A 15,010-nucleotide genomic window follows, 5' to 3' on the forward strand; every position below is an offset into this window, starting at 1 on the left:
AAAAACAACACATTTTGGAAAGATCTTCGATGCACAGCAACATGTATGCTGCATATTTTCGTATTACGAAAGTATAAATATGAATTCCACTGAACACAGCATGTTAGTTTCAGAAGCACTGAAATTTAAAGTACAATGCACTTTTGTCAGCCAATCATAGGTCACATCACCTTGTCTTGCCAGCAAATGATAGCAGATATTCAGAGCATAGGACACGTGATGTCAGATAGCAACATCACTGTTAAATAGCATAAACAAACAAATAAGAAAACTTCCAAGGTTTAAATTGATATAAATACAGTATAGCTACAAGAAAAGCCAAGCTTTCACATATAATATTGATCTTTTTTTGCATGTATTACCCTTTAAAATCCATAAAACACAAATGTGCCAGTAAAATTTTAAGTGATGAAATAAAAAAATTTCTGGTCCCCAAGACCAGACATTTAAGTGGCTGCTTCTCAAAGTGCTACATTTTGAATAAGAATCAAATGTTCTGTGATTTAATACATTCACGGCACATTCTCACATGTAGCATAATTCATCTTGAGCAAAAGAAAATTTATTTTGACAGTAAAGCTTCTCTGAATCACTATTCACAATATTTTCCTGCTACCTGTTAGGATTTGAACAGTTGTGACACCATACTCATCAAAAGCAGTTTGTTGTTACGAAGTATTGCATAGTCTTCGTCTCAAAGCTTTTGATGCATTTTGCTGTCGATGCACACTTGTGTGAGCACTGTGGTTTGTTGCTGTAAGTGGCGCATTTTCTTTGCAAATTTTTATATTGGTGTTTTTCTCTCATTTACATTTTATTGCTGCAGTATTATTCTGCAGTAGTGGGCTAAAGTAAAATTCTTTGTTAGAGTATCAGTTCTTTTCAGTTCAATACTACAAAAATTTAACTCTAAACTACCGTAATTCTACAAAATTCCTTTATTTTTCCCAGTTTTCTCCCAGATGGAAAGATTCCCCGGTTTTTCCCTGATTTCCTGGTTGTCCTGGGGTGTGTACACCGTCACATCCACGCAATAAGACCTAGGTGCTAGACCTGTTCCATGCATCCTCCCACTACCACCTACTGCAGTCCGGTCACAGGCATCTCCTATCCCATCAAAGGCATGGCTACCTGTGAAAGCAGTCATGTGATCTACAAAACACACTACAACCATTGTGCTGCTTTCTACACGGACATGACAACTAACTAGCTATCTGTAGGCATGAATGGGCACTGCCAAACTATTCCACGAGACAGCTGGAACACCCAGTAGCTGAACGTGCTACCCAACATGACATACTTCTCTTCAAAGACGGCTTCACAGCCTGCTCCATCTAGATCCTTCCTACCGACACCAGCTTTTCTGAACTGCACAGGAGGAACTCTCCCTCACCTCACCCTTCACTAGGCCCTGTCCTCCACATACTTATCCCCATTTCTGGTCCATTTCCAGATCACAGACACCTATGCTGCCAGAAAGACACACAGGCTAGTCTTTTTTTCCCTCTTTCTCCTTTTCCACTCCCCCAAACCTCCTCACTGTAACTAGCAGCCCTACTCTGACCCCACCACATGCCTGCACACTCCCAAAAGCAGCACTATATCCCCCCCCCACACACTCTTAACCAGCTATCCTTTTCCCTTCTCCTCTCATGCCTCCTCCCTGCCACCACACCAGGTTCTGCTCCTGTCAAGATGCAGTTGCTGCCTGCAATCCAGCCACAGCTGCTGGAGACAGTGGTCACATGTGTGAGAATTGTGCTTGTGTGTTCTCTGTTTCTGAGTAAAGCTTTTTGGCCAAAGGCTTAAATGTTTAACTGCCTTTTGATTCTGCCTGTCTGCGAGGCAACACTTCCTCTATATGAGGAGTAGCAATCTATCCTTTTCATAATACTGTAATTAGTTCATCCTAGACTTTCCATTGTTTAAAATTTACCAAAAGCATTTTGGGTCTTACTCTTCTGTTTATTTCTTTCGCAAACCATTCTTTCATCTTCAACTGCCCTAAATACAAAATCTAGTGAACTGGTTCTCTGACTTCACTGTTAATTTGTACTACTATTTTTTTTTGTACGCTGACTACAAATTATTTTAGTCTTCTTGTAACTGACTACCAGACCTAAGTTAGACTTGCACAATTAGTTCTTCTACTCCCAGCTGAAGTTTATTTGCACTAGAGGCCAGCAGTATGTCATCAGCAAAATAAAGGTGGTGAAGTGCATTGTTACATGCTGTGTAATGCTACCTGCATTTGATTACTATTTTTAGTAATAATCTTTGGTGCAGTTGCTGACTTATGTTTTCTCTTTGTTTTTGTATGTGTTTTATTCTGTTATCGAATGTGCTTTTTGTAATAAGTTGTATGAGTTATAGTCTAGTTTTTACTGTAATAAAGCTAATTGTCTAGCTCCACAACAATTGGTGACCCCGAAGTGATATCTAATGGTTACTGACATGAAATTTGATGGTCACTGATACTTCGTGTCATGCTAAGTACGAACATTCATATGAACTGTGTAGCACATCTTTCATGTCCGAGTTCACTGTAACTCCACAATGTCAGACCCACCGCCAACTATAGACGTGTCTACTGACACAGTAATTAAATGCTTGACAGTAAAGCAACAGAATCTCATGCTGTGGTTTGTAAAACTAGAAAGTCAGTTTGTGTAATGCATATAACTGCAGATGACATGCATATAGTTGCTGCACTCAATGAAGGCGAGGCCACAGAAGGAAGCACAAGACATTATGGTGTCGCCACCTAGCACTGATTATTCAACCACCAAGAGATTACCCGGCTGTTGCAGTTCATGGCAAAGAAATTGGAGAAACTACTCGAACACTGAAAAGCAACATAATCGCACCCCATTGCAGCTACTACGCCAACTGAATATATTAGCGATCAACGCAGTCAGTGACGACATTCTGTGGAATATTTGGTTTTGCACCTGACAGCCAACGCGCAGAAGATATTGACTGTGTGCGGCAGTGATCTACATGCACTCGCGCGAACCACAGATCACACAGTGGAAATGTATCCGTCCATATGTGTCTCAACTGCTTGCCCACAGCCTCAGGCAGATAATACCCTTGCCGTGCTACAAGCACAGGTTGCTAAGCTCACTGCACAAGTTGCTGCATTACGGAACCAGACTGCCAGTAGCTGATCTCATCACCACCACTCAATGGGAAAATGCAGCCACTCACCTTTGTCAGCAAGTCTGTTAGTACCACCAATTGTACGATTCTGAGGCATGGGAGTGTAGCCTGCTGTACAAACAAGGTCAATTAGCAGGAAGTCAGTGATGACTGCCATTGGCTCTCCAGACAGCAGCCGTCGACAGTACGTAACAGAACATGGCACAAAGCTAAAGTTTTTGGTAGACATGGGTGCTGACATGTCAGTCTACCCACCGGCCCAGTCCCAACGGTGATAACTGCACCTTTTTGCCACCAATGGTTCTACAACTGCGACGTATGGTCTTGTCACATTACTGTTGAACTTGGCCTACAGCACAAATTTGAATGGCAGTTCATCGCAGCAGACGCGACACACCCGATACTCATGGCAGAATTTTTATCGTTTAGTGGACTTCTGCCTGACCTCCATTACCTATGCTTTCTGGACACTATTACCAACCTAGCAAGCCAACGTAGAGTGTGTTTGTGTGAGAGACAGCAGCACGGATGATTACTGGTGATTCTCCATTCACAGAGTTCCACAGACAGTTCCCACAGATCACATGACAGAATCCGACGCTAGCACACACCCCAGAAACTGAAGATACTTACGCAGGAATTCTCATCAATGCTTACACAAGGAATCTGTCACCCATCAAGCAGTAGTTAGTCAACTCCACTACATGTTATCACAAAAAAGAATAATGGATAGCGTCCATGTTGTGATTATAGACAGCTCAATGCCAGAACCATTCCAAATCGATATCCAGTTCTGCATATTGAAGATTTTTACGTTCAATGTCCATGGCAAGCACATATTTTCTACATGGACTATTCGTGAATTCTACCAGATACCTGTGGCACCAGATGACGTTGCTGAGACTGTCTGTACACCATTCAGATTATCCGAATATAACTAAATGCCTTTTGGACTTTTCAATGTTCCCCAAACATTTCAACAGTTCATGGATAAAGTCAAATGTGAGTTGGACTTTTGTTATGTGTATATCGACAACGTCCTGGTCGTGTCAAACTCAGAGGCAGAACACCTGTCACTTATGACAAATCTTCACTCACCTATGTGCACATGGCCTGCTCATCAACCCAGCAAAGTGTGTCTTTGGAGCACCTGAAGTACAGTACCTAGGCTATACTATCAATATGCACGGCATACAACAACCGCAAGAGAAAGAAGACGTTATACTTAATTTTCCACAGCCTATGGCAGTCAAAGAATTATGATGATTTCTTGGTGTAACCAATTTTTACCATTGGTTTGTTTGGAATCATGCTCTCCTAGCTTCACCATTGAATACATTCTTGCATAGTTCACTGAAGCCAAAGGACAAACTCCAGTGGAATAGTGAGGCCGAGTTGGCATTTACCAAGCTGAAGACTGCCATTGCAGAAGCTACACTGTTAGTGCACCCAGTTCTGCAGATGCGTCTTGCCCTGATGGCTGACGTGTCTGCCACTGCAATTGATGCTGCACTGCAACAGCAAATAAATGAGCATTGGCAGCCCTCTGCCTTTTTCTGTAAAATGTTATTGCCATCACAACAGAACTGGTCCACTTATGATCATGAATTGGATGCTGCCTATGCTGCTCTGAAGAAATGTTGTCACATGTTGGAGTGACAGCAGTTCACTCTCATCATAGATCACATGCCACTAACAAATGCTTTCTGTCAGCATCCTAAGAAAGCGTCACTTTCTCAGCTGCAACATCCAGACTATATCGGACAATTCACTACCAATATTGTTCATGTTGATGGAGAACTAAACAAGCCAGCTGATGCTCTCTCTTGGATTGAAGCAATCACTGGTGCAGTTGATTTTGGCGCTCTCACCACACCGCATCAATCAGATACTGAATTATGAGATTTGTTAGTGCTACCCTCAAGCCTACAACCGCTGTATTACACTGCCACTGACAACTGCACTGCTATATTGTGACATCATCGCTAATAAACCACAGCCATTTCTACATTTATGCTCTGCAAACCACCATGAAGTGCATGGCAGAGGGGCACATCCCTTTGTACCAGTTATTAGGGTATCTTTTTTTGTTCCATTCACATGTGGAGTGCTGGAAGAATGATTGACTGAATGAATGCCTTTGTGTGTGTGCAGTAATTATTCTAATCTTATCCTCATGATCACTATGTGAGCAATATGTAGGGGATTGTAATATATTCATAATCATTTAAAGCTATTTATTGGAACTTTGTTAACAGACTTTGTTGGGATAGTTTATGTCTATGTTCAAGTGCCTTCCAGTTCAGTTCCTTCAGTGTCTCTGTGACACACTCACATGGATTAAACAAATCTGTGACCATTTGTAATGCAAGTTCAATATCCCCTTTAGTCCTATTTGGTATGGGTCCCAAACACTTTAACAATATTCTAGAACCAGTTGCACAAGTGATATGTAAGCAATCTCCTTTGTAGATTTATTGCACTTCCCCATCATTCTACCTATAAACCGAAGTCTTCCCACCTGCTTTACCCACGACTGAACCTACGTGATCATTCCATTTCACAGCCCTACAAAGTGTTACACCCAAGTATTTGTATGAGGTGACCGATTCAACAGTGACTCAATGATATTATGGCCATAGGACACCACGGTTTTTTGTTTTGTGAAGTGCATTTAAAGCAAGTTGCCAATCTCTGCACCACTTTGAAATCTTATTAAGATCTGTCTGAATATTTATGCAGCTTCTTTCAAATAGTACTTCATTACTGATACATCTGTGACTATTGACTTTCACCAACAGGCAATTGCCTCTTTACATAACATGTCGCACCATGGAGTATGAGCCACTACCAACATGGAGAAGCAAGCTTTTGTCTGGCCACACGTGGACAAAGATTGCAAGCAATGTGTGGCCTATCAACGAAATAAAGTCAGCCTGGCACGTTAGGTCACTTGTTGGCATGTTTCTTCCTTCGAATCATCGATCTGAAATTGTCCGCCTAAATCTCATAGGACATCTCCCACCATCAGGAGGATACATTACTGCCCTACAGCCATCTATCGTTTTACATGCTGGCCCAAGGTGTCGCCTATCGCCAACATTACCACTGAAACTTTCGTGACTGCATTCTTCTGGGGATGGATCGCCTGTTTCGGTGTGCCTCTACGAATTACAACAGACGAGAGAAGACAATTTAAGTTGTATCTTTTAAATGCACTCACCGTGCTACTAGGTAAAATGTGGATTAGAACTGCAGCTGATCACCCAGCAGTGAACGGTGTAGTTGAATGCATGCAACACCAACTGAAAGTGTCGCTTCAATGTCATGACACACAGCGGTTGACAGAGGCGTTGCCCATCGTTCCCCTGGGCCTCCCCGCATCACTGACAGAAGACCTGAAAGCCACGACTGTAGAACTTGTATACGATCAGCTGATACAACTGCCTGACGAGTTCTTTGCCAACATGCCAGATGACTGCACAGACCGGTCAGATTTTGTACAAATGCTGCATACACAAACCCGGCAACTAAGACCCGCCACACTTTTGTTTTCAACGAGTTACGGGAGTGCCATCATGTCTTCGTTTGGCATGACACAGTACGCATCCCATTGCACTCACCCTATGATGGACATTACCACGTCATCAGTAGGGACGACAACACATTCAAAGTTGATATGAGGCGTACGTCAACCACCATCACTGTTGACAGGCTTAAACCTGCTTTCCGCACTCATCTAATACATCAAGGACTCAACAAATACTCTATCATGTGTTACTGATCAGCCACAATGGACATCGCAGGTGACCTCACATGTGGCATCAGCAGTCTGTGTATGACCCTTTGTTACCCGGTCCGGACGACATGCCTGAGGTGGTGAAGTGCACTGTTATGTGCTGTGTAATGCTTTGTGCAAATGATATTTAATAATTATCTTTGGTGCAGTCACTAACTTCTGCTTTCTCTTCGTTCTTATATATCTTTTAGTCTGTTGTTCACTGTGCTTTTTAACAGAGTTGTATGAGTTACAGTTTAGTTTATGATGTAATAAAGCTAATTACCTAGCTCCAAAACAGTGGTTCAGAACATTCTATTAACCTGTATTCTTCCTCCTTTCTCTCATGTCAGGGATCTACAAACTTGTTCCAGGAGTGTTAAAAATAGTTATGATAATGTGGAATCTCTCTGCCTGATTTTCTATTCAATTATGAAATTCTTACTGTCATGATTAAATCTACAGCTTGTGGAAACTGAGACAAAAGTTCTAAATTTGTGAGTCCCAGACAAGGTGGTGATTCATATGCAATGTTCCATTGTAAAATTTCATTTACAGCTTGTTATTTGCTTGGTTAAATATGATTTTTTCCCCTAGTGCTCATTTTGTGAACATCTTGTGCATTATTTATAGGCAGCTTACAGACCTATGTACATTTTTAATGTTGTCTCTCTTGTTAAGTGGAACATTGGCCACATTATTACGTAGTCTTACACTGCAGTCATTCTCTACATAATTTTCCTTTTCTATTACTGTTCACCCACCTTTAATGTCGAAGATTTCACCGGAATCTTCTGGCACCATCCCTTCCATCATACCTCAAGTCACTGCATAATCCTATTCATGCAGGGCAGTTACCTTCATAGTTCCCGAATTTATTGAATTTAGGTTATGTTAATCTGCATATTTGTTTTGTCCATAACAGATGGTCTCAAACATTGTTTTGCACATACTATTTTGGAAAAAAATGTAGGCTAATCAGTTCTAGATATTTTGGCAGGCCTTTTTTTTTTTTGTAAGATAATTACTTTATTATTACAATGATATCCTCGGTTTGGACATGTCTGTCACTCTGTAGCCTTCTAATGGTTTCTTTTTAATTCAAGCATCTTTTTCAAAAATGCCAATCATAAGTTTTATTTTTTGTTGATCTGCGCCATACAGTGCTACATTCTCTGAAAAGGACAAGTTTCACTTCTAAGTTGAATAGGTTTTACAATAAACAATGTTCATGTTTTCACTTCCAAGGCTTAATTTTTTTACTGTGGGTGTTTATTACCAAGAAGATTAAAATTAACCTTCTATTTTATTACTAATTTCTTTGTTGCTCTGCTTATTTTTAAGATCTTTATTGAGTTGTTGTTTTGTCGATTTCTTTGTTGCAGTTCATTGCTGGTTTCTGTATTGCAGTTGTTCATAGCTAATTTCTTTATTGTAGAGCCTTAGACCACCCAGGGAATTCCGTGTCTGTGAGGATTCTGCTGATAGATATATTGTAGGGTGCTTGAAATGAACGTTGACAGGGCCACAGAAGAGAGACTTGTGCGGATTACTTGCACATTTATAACAAAGAGTTTCTTCAGATTGCGAATAGTTGTGCTCATTTCAAGGCTGTTTCAAAGTCAAAATGTTTCCAGTGATGACTTTCTATGTTCTAAATACTTTGACAGGATACCTATGAAGACAGTACAAGAACAAAGTGATGTCCCCTATGCTGCAGATTTTCCATAGGTAGAGAAAGAACTACATTTCCTGAATATGTCAGCTACAGAGGTAGACGTTACCCCTGTTAAAAAACCATGATGGGTGAATTCAAGTCATAAGCTCCATCCATCAAGAAAGTGCAGAGAAATTACTGAAGATGTGAGGGAGTACACCAAAGCACAACTGATAGCATTCTTCAAAGTAGAAATTCCATATGCAGAAGAAAATGAACAAAAGGAAACTTCCACAACTTGCCACAAATTTTTCATTTTCACACACATCAATTTAGCTGTTGAATTGTGTGCATCCTACAGCGAAAAGGTGAAAGCTTTAACTATCATCCCAGAGTTATTATCAAAGAAAACAATATTGCATCATAGTCCACCAGCACCAAAATACATGGAGAAATCAAATGTGAGATCAGTAAACGGAGTGTTTGGAAGACCAGATCCCTATTATGGTTATCCTGTAGAAGCAGCACACGTTCAAACAGCACAGTCACTTTACCTGAGAGATAAATGGGACTGTTCTCAGCACAGCGCCAACAAAAAGGACACTGTAACAGTTGAAAGACAAGGATTCGCAGTATTATAAGAAACTTTTGTCATATACAAGAACGAATATACAACATTAGACATTTCAAGATCAAAATTTTACGCACTACATCCCAAGTGGGTGGTTCCACAACAACCTAGGGATGCCTCTTTATGTGTGCACTGTACAAATTTTGAACTTAGTGTGGTAACTTTGGAGAACCTATGTGAACATGTGACATACGACACCTTTGTTGAGCATGTGAAGTCGTTAGCAGTTTGTAATATAAAGCGTGAGTCTTGTTTGTTTGAGGAATGTGGTGACTGTCTTGGAAAGGGAGGATTCTCTTTACAAACACTTTGAATGACATAGAAGATGACTCTTCAGAAGTTACATATGCAACATGGGAGGAAAATAAACTAAGAAAATTGTTGCCATTAACTGTGCCATTGATGAACTCAGGAAATGGACAGTGAAAGCAGTAACACACCAACATACGAAGAAAATGCAACAACAACACACTGCAGAAGTGAAGGGATGTGTACATGCTGAAGGACTATGTTTCGTGATTTTGCCAAGAACTGGTCTATGATTCTCCCACAAAAAGTACAAGGGTACCACTGGAGTAATGAGCAAGTTCTTTTGCAGGAGTGATATATTTTTAGAAAAGAACCATAAGTGTTGCAGTTATAAGTTACGACACATAACACAACTCAGCACACACATTGCTGGCAATGCTCAAAATCCAACAACAACTGCAGCCGAAGGCAGAAAAGATCATCATAATTTCCAGTGGTGCTTCCAGTCACTCCTAATATTGTTGCGGGGACATACAAAGCTGCTGGTCATGTGAAGGGGCCTTTTGACAGTGTAGGAGGCTCGTTGAAGCATCATGTTACAAAACAATCTTTCCAGCCCAAACACAGCTGCAATTTAGAATGCCGAGTACTTTACAAGAGCGATGGAATCATACACAGCTACAGCCCTTATTCTTTTGTCCAAAGAGGAAACTGAAGAATTCTGCCAGCATAAAAGCACAACTGGTCCAACTAAACTATCCCTATGAAAGAAATTCAGAAGACCAATAGCTGCACTCAAAGCGATGATTATGCTGAATGCACTTTAAAAAGCAAGATTCAAGAAGAAATATCATTTGTCCAGACAACATCCCTGAAACAGCATGAGAATATTCAGATTCACAACCTGGGAAAAGGGATGCTTGTGGCATGTGTGTGTGGCTGTGACTGGTGGATCACAGAGGTTAAAGACATACATTATGAGTTAAATGAAATATTTGTGAACTTAATCCGACCACATAATCTGGCTCCTGGATATGGGTTTCCATTTCTACGACAGCAGTGACACAATCAGTGTTCACTTCCCGTTCACAATGTTTTGAAGATTGTGACTTCCCCAGTTCCTCTTGGTTCAACAGGAAGGCATCATTCAATATCAAAGGAAGATAATGATGCAGTGGAACACACCTTTGTTCACTGAATAGCCGATTTCAGTTCAAAGCAGAATGCACAGAAGTTGTATGCTTTGGAACCTGTCAGATTTTACATCTTTCACATATATTTTACAACCATTTAATATGTTTAAAACATGTGCCTCTTTCTCATTTTTCAGAAGAAATCAAATTCACTGTTATAAAAATATGGTTTCATTAACTGAATATGGGATAATGTGGTTATGGAAACTGGTTTAATGCAAGGCAAAATTTTCAATCATCTGTAAAATCTGTTCAACTTAACAGTGGTGCTCCTTTGCAGGGTATTTAGTGCTATGTGATACTAATAAACAGTAAAAAAAGAAAACGGGGGGATTAGTATTTTTTGGAGAAAAAGTTTTTTCTTAAATTAAACAAAAATCAGAATACTGCAGCAAAAGCACTTTGACACATATGTTCAATGTGTAAGCTATCATTGTAATCATAAAATAGTTACCCTTCAATTAAAAAAAGCTAACAAAATATTGAAACTGTTCCAGAGATAAAGTGTTTTAAAATTTTCCCAGAAAATCGCATGTGCGAAATGGTGGTCGAGGCATCTTTGGCGGCTTGTATCTCACGCTGGGGATTCTCTCTCTCTCTCTCTCTCTCTCTCTCTCTCTCTCTCTCTCTCTCTCTCTCTTTTTTGGACAAAATGTAAATATACAGGTTTCTTAGTTACTCCTGAGATGTAACACATGCTAAATTCAATAACATCCAAGGCTATAAATTTAAGATTTTTTACCTTATCCTGCCTGAAATGATATGGACTATGCAACCACTATTTACTTAAGAACCGTATGGGTAGATCACATAACTAATGAGGAGGAACTGAATAGAATTGGAGAGAAAAGAAATTTGTGGTCTAACCTGACTAGAAGAAGGGATCAGATGGAAGGGCACATTCTGAGACATCAAGGGATGACCAATTAAGTAGTGGGGTGGAGTGAAAATTTTTGAGGGAGACCTAGAGATGAATACAGTAAGCACATGCAGAAGGGTATAGGTTGCAGCAGTTACTCAGAGATGAAGAGGCTTGCAGCAGATACAGTACCATGGAGAGGTACACCAGTCTTTGGAGTGAAGACCACAACACCACATCTCCTTTACTCAATTACATTGACCCAATAATTTTTTAGGTAATTTAGTAATGGACAAATCAAAATCTGATGTTCATATTACTATTTAGTTTATTAAATTGGCCTACAGTATGCTAACCATACTAATTTACTATTCAGCATATTGCAAATATTTGTGTACTGTTGTTTTCCTACCTTCTAGGTAATTGAATTACTAGTTAGGAAAATAAAATACATGGTTACTTTAGGCCCGCGCACATGTATTTAATACTGTTGTCTTGAAAATTATTGCTATCGAGCGCCTTCATATGTTGACAGATTCCTGAATCTACAATGAACCAAAAACCAATGTATTATTACTGGAGCGAAATTAACGGTAACGACTTCGATTCAACATCGTTTCGAGGGAAACAATTAATCCACAATAAGAGAATAACCGAAATTAATGAGTTCAAACTTCGTCAATCTTTACTGCGGCAGGTTTCACACTCACTTTGCAACATCCTCGAATTCAGTCTTCGTCTGTATGTTGATAACACCCATTTTTATTTGTACCTAGAAGCTGAAATACACTGGAGCGCAAACTCAGTCAAAAAATGCCACCTTCCACAGCCTTGTGCTTCTCCTCTGCCATCCAATAACAATACACGGACACCAAAATAATGCTGTATCCACAGATAATATTTGTGCTGTCCCGACGAAAGTTTTCACATTAAACACTTGTGCCAACATTACACATTCGGAACTTTTTCTCGTATTTAGTAGTAACAGGCTGGGTGTAGACATGGACTTACTGGGTGTAGATTGGGCTATGATGCAGCCATATCATACAAAAACTTTGACACTTCAAAAAAAGTTATTCCCGTATGTAACAAGGAGCAGATAGCAGTGAATAATGGACCAATGTATAGTAGTTACTTTATCCATGATAGTTTAAGAACACCACGAATGTTTTTGTTACAATTACCGATGAAAGAACTGCAATCGGCCACAATTTTTTAATGAATGTAGGCTTCGCGAAACAAGTCTAATGGTGTTGTTCGAACAGCATACGAAAGATATCTACATACATACTCTACAAACCATTGTGAAATGCATTTACATCCACACTCTGCAAACCGCCTTCATTTCATCGGGCCCTGGAGCTTTGTTCATTTTTAATGATCTCAGTTGTTTCTCAACACCACTGACACTAACTCTTGTTTCATTTATCTTTTCTGTGGTACGAAGGTTAAATTGGGGCAATTCTCCTGGGGTTTCCTCTGTAAAGGAACACTTTGAAAACGGAGTTAAGCATTTCAGCTTTTGCTTTGTTGCCCTCAATTTCAGTTCCTGTCTCAATCGCTAGGAACAGGACACCAACTCTGGTGCCATTAACAGCCTTTACATACAACCAGAATTTCTTGGGGTTCTGTGAAAGATCACTTGACAATACAATGCTACGGTATTCATTGAAGGCATCACCCATTGCTCTCTTGACAGCCAAATGCGTTTCATTCAGCATCTCTCTATATCTATAGCCCTTGACTTCATTTTTCACTTGTTATGCAGTAATCTATGTTTCTTTAAAAGTTCCTTCACAGTGACTGTATACAATGGATGTTCGCTCCCATTATGAACTGTTCTACTGGATATATATCTACCCAGTGCATGGTCAACTATTCTTTCAAACTTGAGCCAAAGTTCCTCTACATTCTGTGCTTAAAGTTTCAAGTTCATCATTAAAACACCACATTACTGATTTTTTATCTGCTTTACTGACTATTTATATCTTCTGCTTGCTTTAGTTGTTCGTTGTACTTTAGAAATGATTGTTGCCACAACTACGTCATGCTCACTGTTAGCAGTTTCGACGTGAACATCCTCAAAGAGGTCAGATCTGTTTGTTACCATTAGCTCCAATATATTTCCGTCATGAGTGGGGTTCCTAACTGTTCTAGGTAGTTTTCAGAGAAGGCGTTTAGTAAATTTGTCTTATCACTCCCACCACTAACAAAACTGTAATTTTCCCAAACAATTGTTGTATGATTAAAGTCTCCGCTGATAATTACAGTATGATTGGGAAACTTACGTACAAGTGAACTGGGTTTTTTTCTAAAGTTTTTCGTTGTGGCAGGAGATGAGTTTGGTGAGTGATAGAAGTAAACAATTATCATTTTATGTCCACCCTTGATACTGAGTCTTGCTCAAACGATCTTACATGCAACTTCAATTTCTACCTCAGTGGATTTGAGTTTCTTGTCTACTGCATCAACTACACCACTTCCATTTCCCATTTGCCTATTATTTGATATACACTTAAATTTTCCCCAAAAATCTCACTGCTATCAATTTCATGTTTAGAAAAAGCTTTCTATAGCTAGTATTATGTGAGTTTCAAACATAACAAGGTCCGGCACCTTATCGAGAAAGCTTCGACAGTTTACCAATAGGATTTTAATACTGTCATCTGTGGGAGGCACTTCTTTCGAACTTAAACTGATCCTTCTGGGTTTCCTACAGCTGTCGTTATCTGGATTTAATGGAGAGCTGCCTAACCTAAAAAACCCTTGTGTGCATCCCACACACAGTCAGCTACCTGAATAGCAGCCTCTGATGTGTAATGCCCACCTGACCCATTTAAGGGACCTTACAGTTCTCAATTCTATGGCGCAAGTCCAGAAAGCCGCAGCCTAGCATGTCACAGAACATTCTTAAGTCTCTTGTTCAGTCCTTCCGCTTGAGTCAGAAGCAAAGGGCCACAATCAGTTCTGGGGCAATGGTGCAAAGTGTGAGCTTCGTTGAAACTCCATGAACAAGGCTGGTCTTCTCAATCTTCTCTACCAGTCGCTGTAGTGATCCATGAATGACCTTGGAGCCCAAACGACAGGTATTGTTTGTTCCAATGTGCACCTAATCTGCAGTTGGTTGCACCCTGTTCCTTCAATGGCTGCTGGAATAGCCTTTTTAACATGAGGCCCCCAGGCATACACACTGAGTGCAACCTGTTGTCCTTTCCTATCCCTGCCCTTTACCTAATGGTTAACATCATATGTTTGAACTGCCGACTATTATTAGACTCCTACCCTTTTGCATTTACCTCCTCCTGACAGCGGACAAATGGTTCAAATGGCTCTGAGCACTATGGGACTCAACTGCTGAGGTCATTAGCCCCTAGAACTTAGAACTAGTTAAACCTAACTAAACTAAGGACATCACAAACATCCATGCCCAAGGCAGGATTCGAACCTGCGACCGTAGCGGTCTTGCGGTTCCAGACTGCTG

General features: G+C 40.1%; 1 protein-coding gene across 1 annotated transcript in view; it reads right to left on the reverse strand.

Moving 5' to 3' along the window:
* LOC124789478 (glutaredoxin-3) overlaps nucleotides 1-12,432 on the reverse strand; it is a 61,482-nt gene extending 49,050 nt beyond the window's left edge. Inside the window, exon 1 of the mRNA XM_047256850.1 lies at nucleotides 12,240-12,432. Coding sequence (XP_047112806.1) covers nucleotides 12,240-12,289 — 50 coding nt within the window. The 5' untranslated portion in view covers nucleotides 12,290-12,432. The remainder of the gene's footprint in view (nucleotides 1-12,239) is intronic.
* Between the last annotated feature and the right edge of the window lie 2,578 nt (nucleotides 12,433-15,010).

This window comes from Schistocerca piceifrons, chromosome 3 (genome assembly GCF_021461385.2).
Source record: "Schistocerca piceifrons isolate TAMUIC-IGC-003096 chromosome 3, iqSchPice1.1, whole genome shotgun sequence".
NCBI lineage: Eukaryota > Metazoa > Arthropoda > Insecta > Orthoptera > Acrididae > Schistocerca > Schistocerca piceifrons.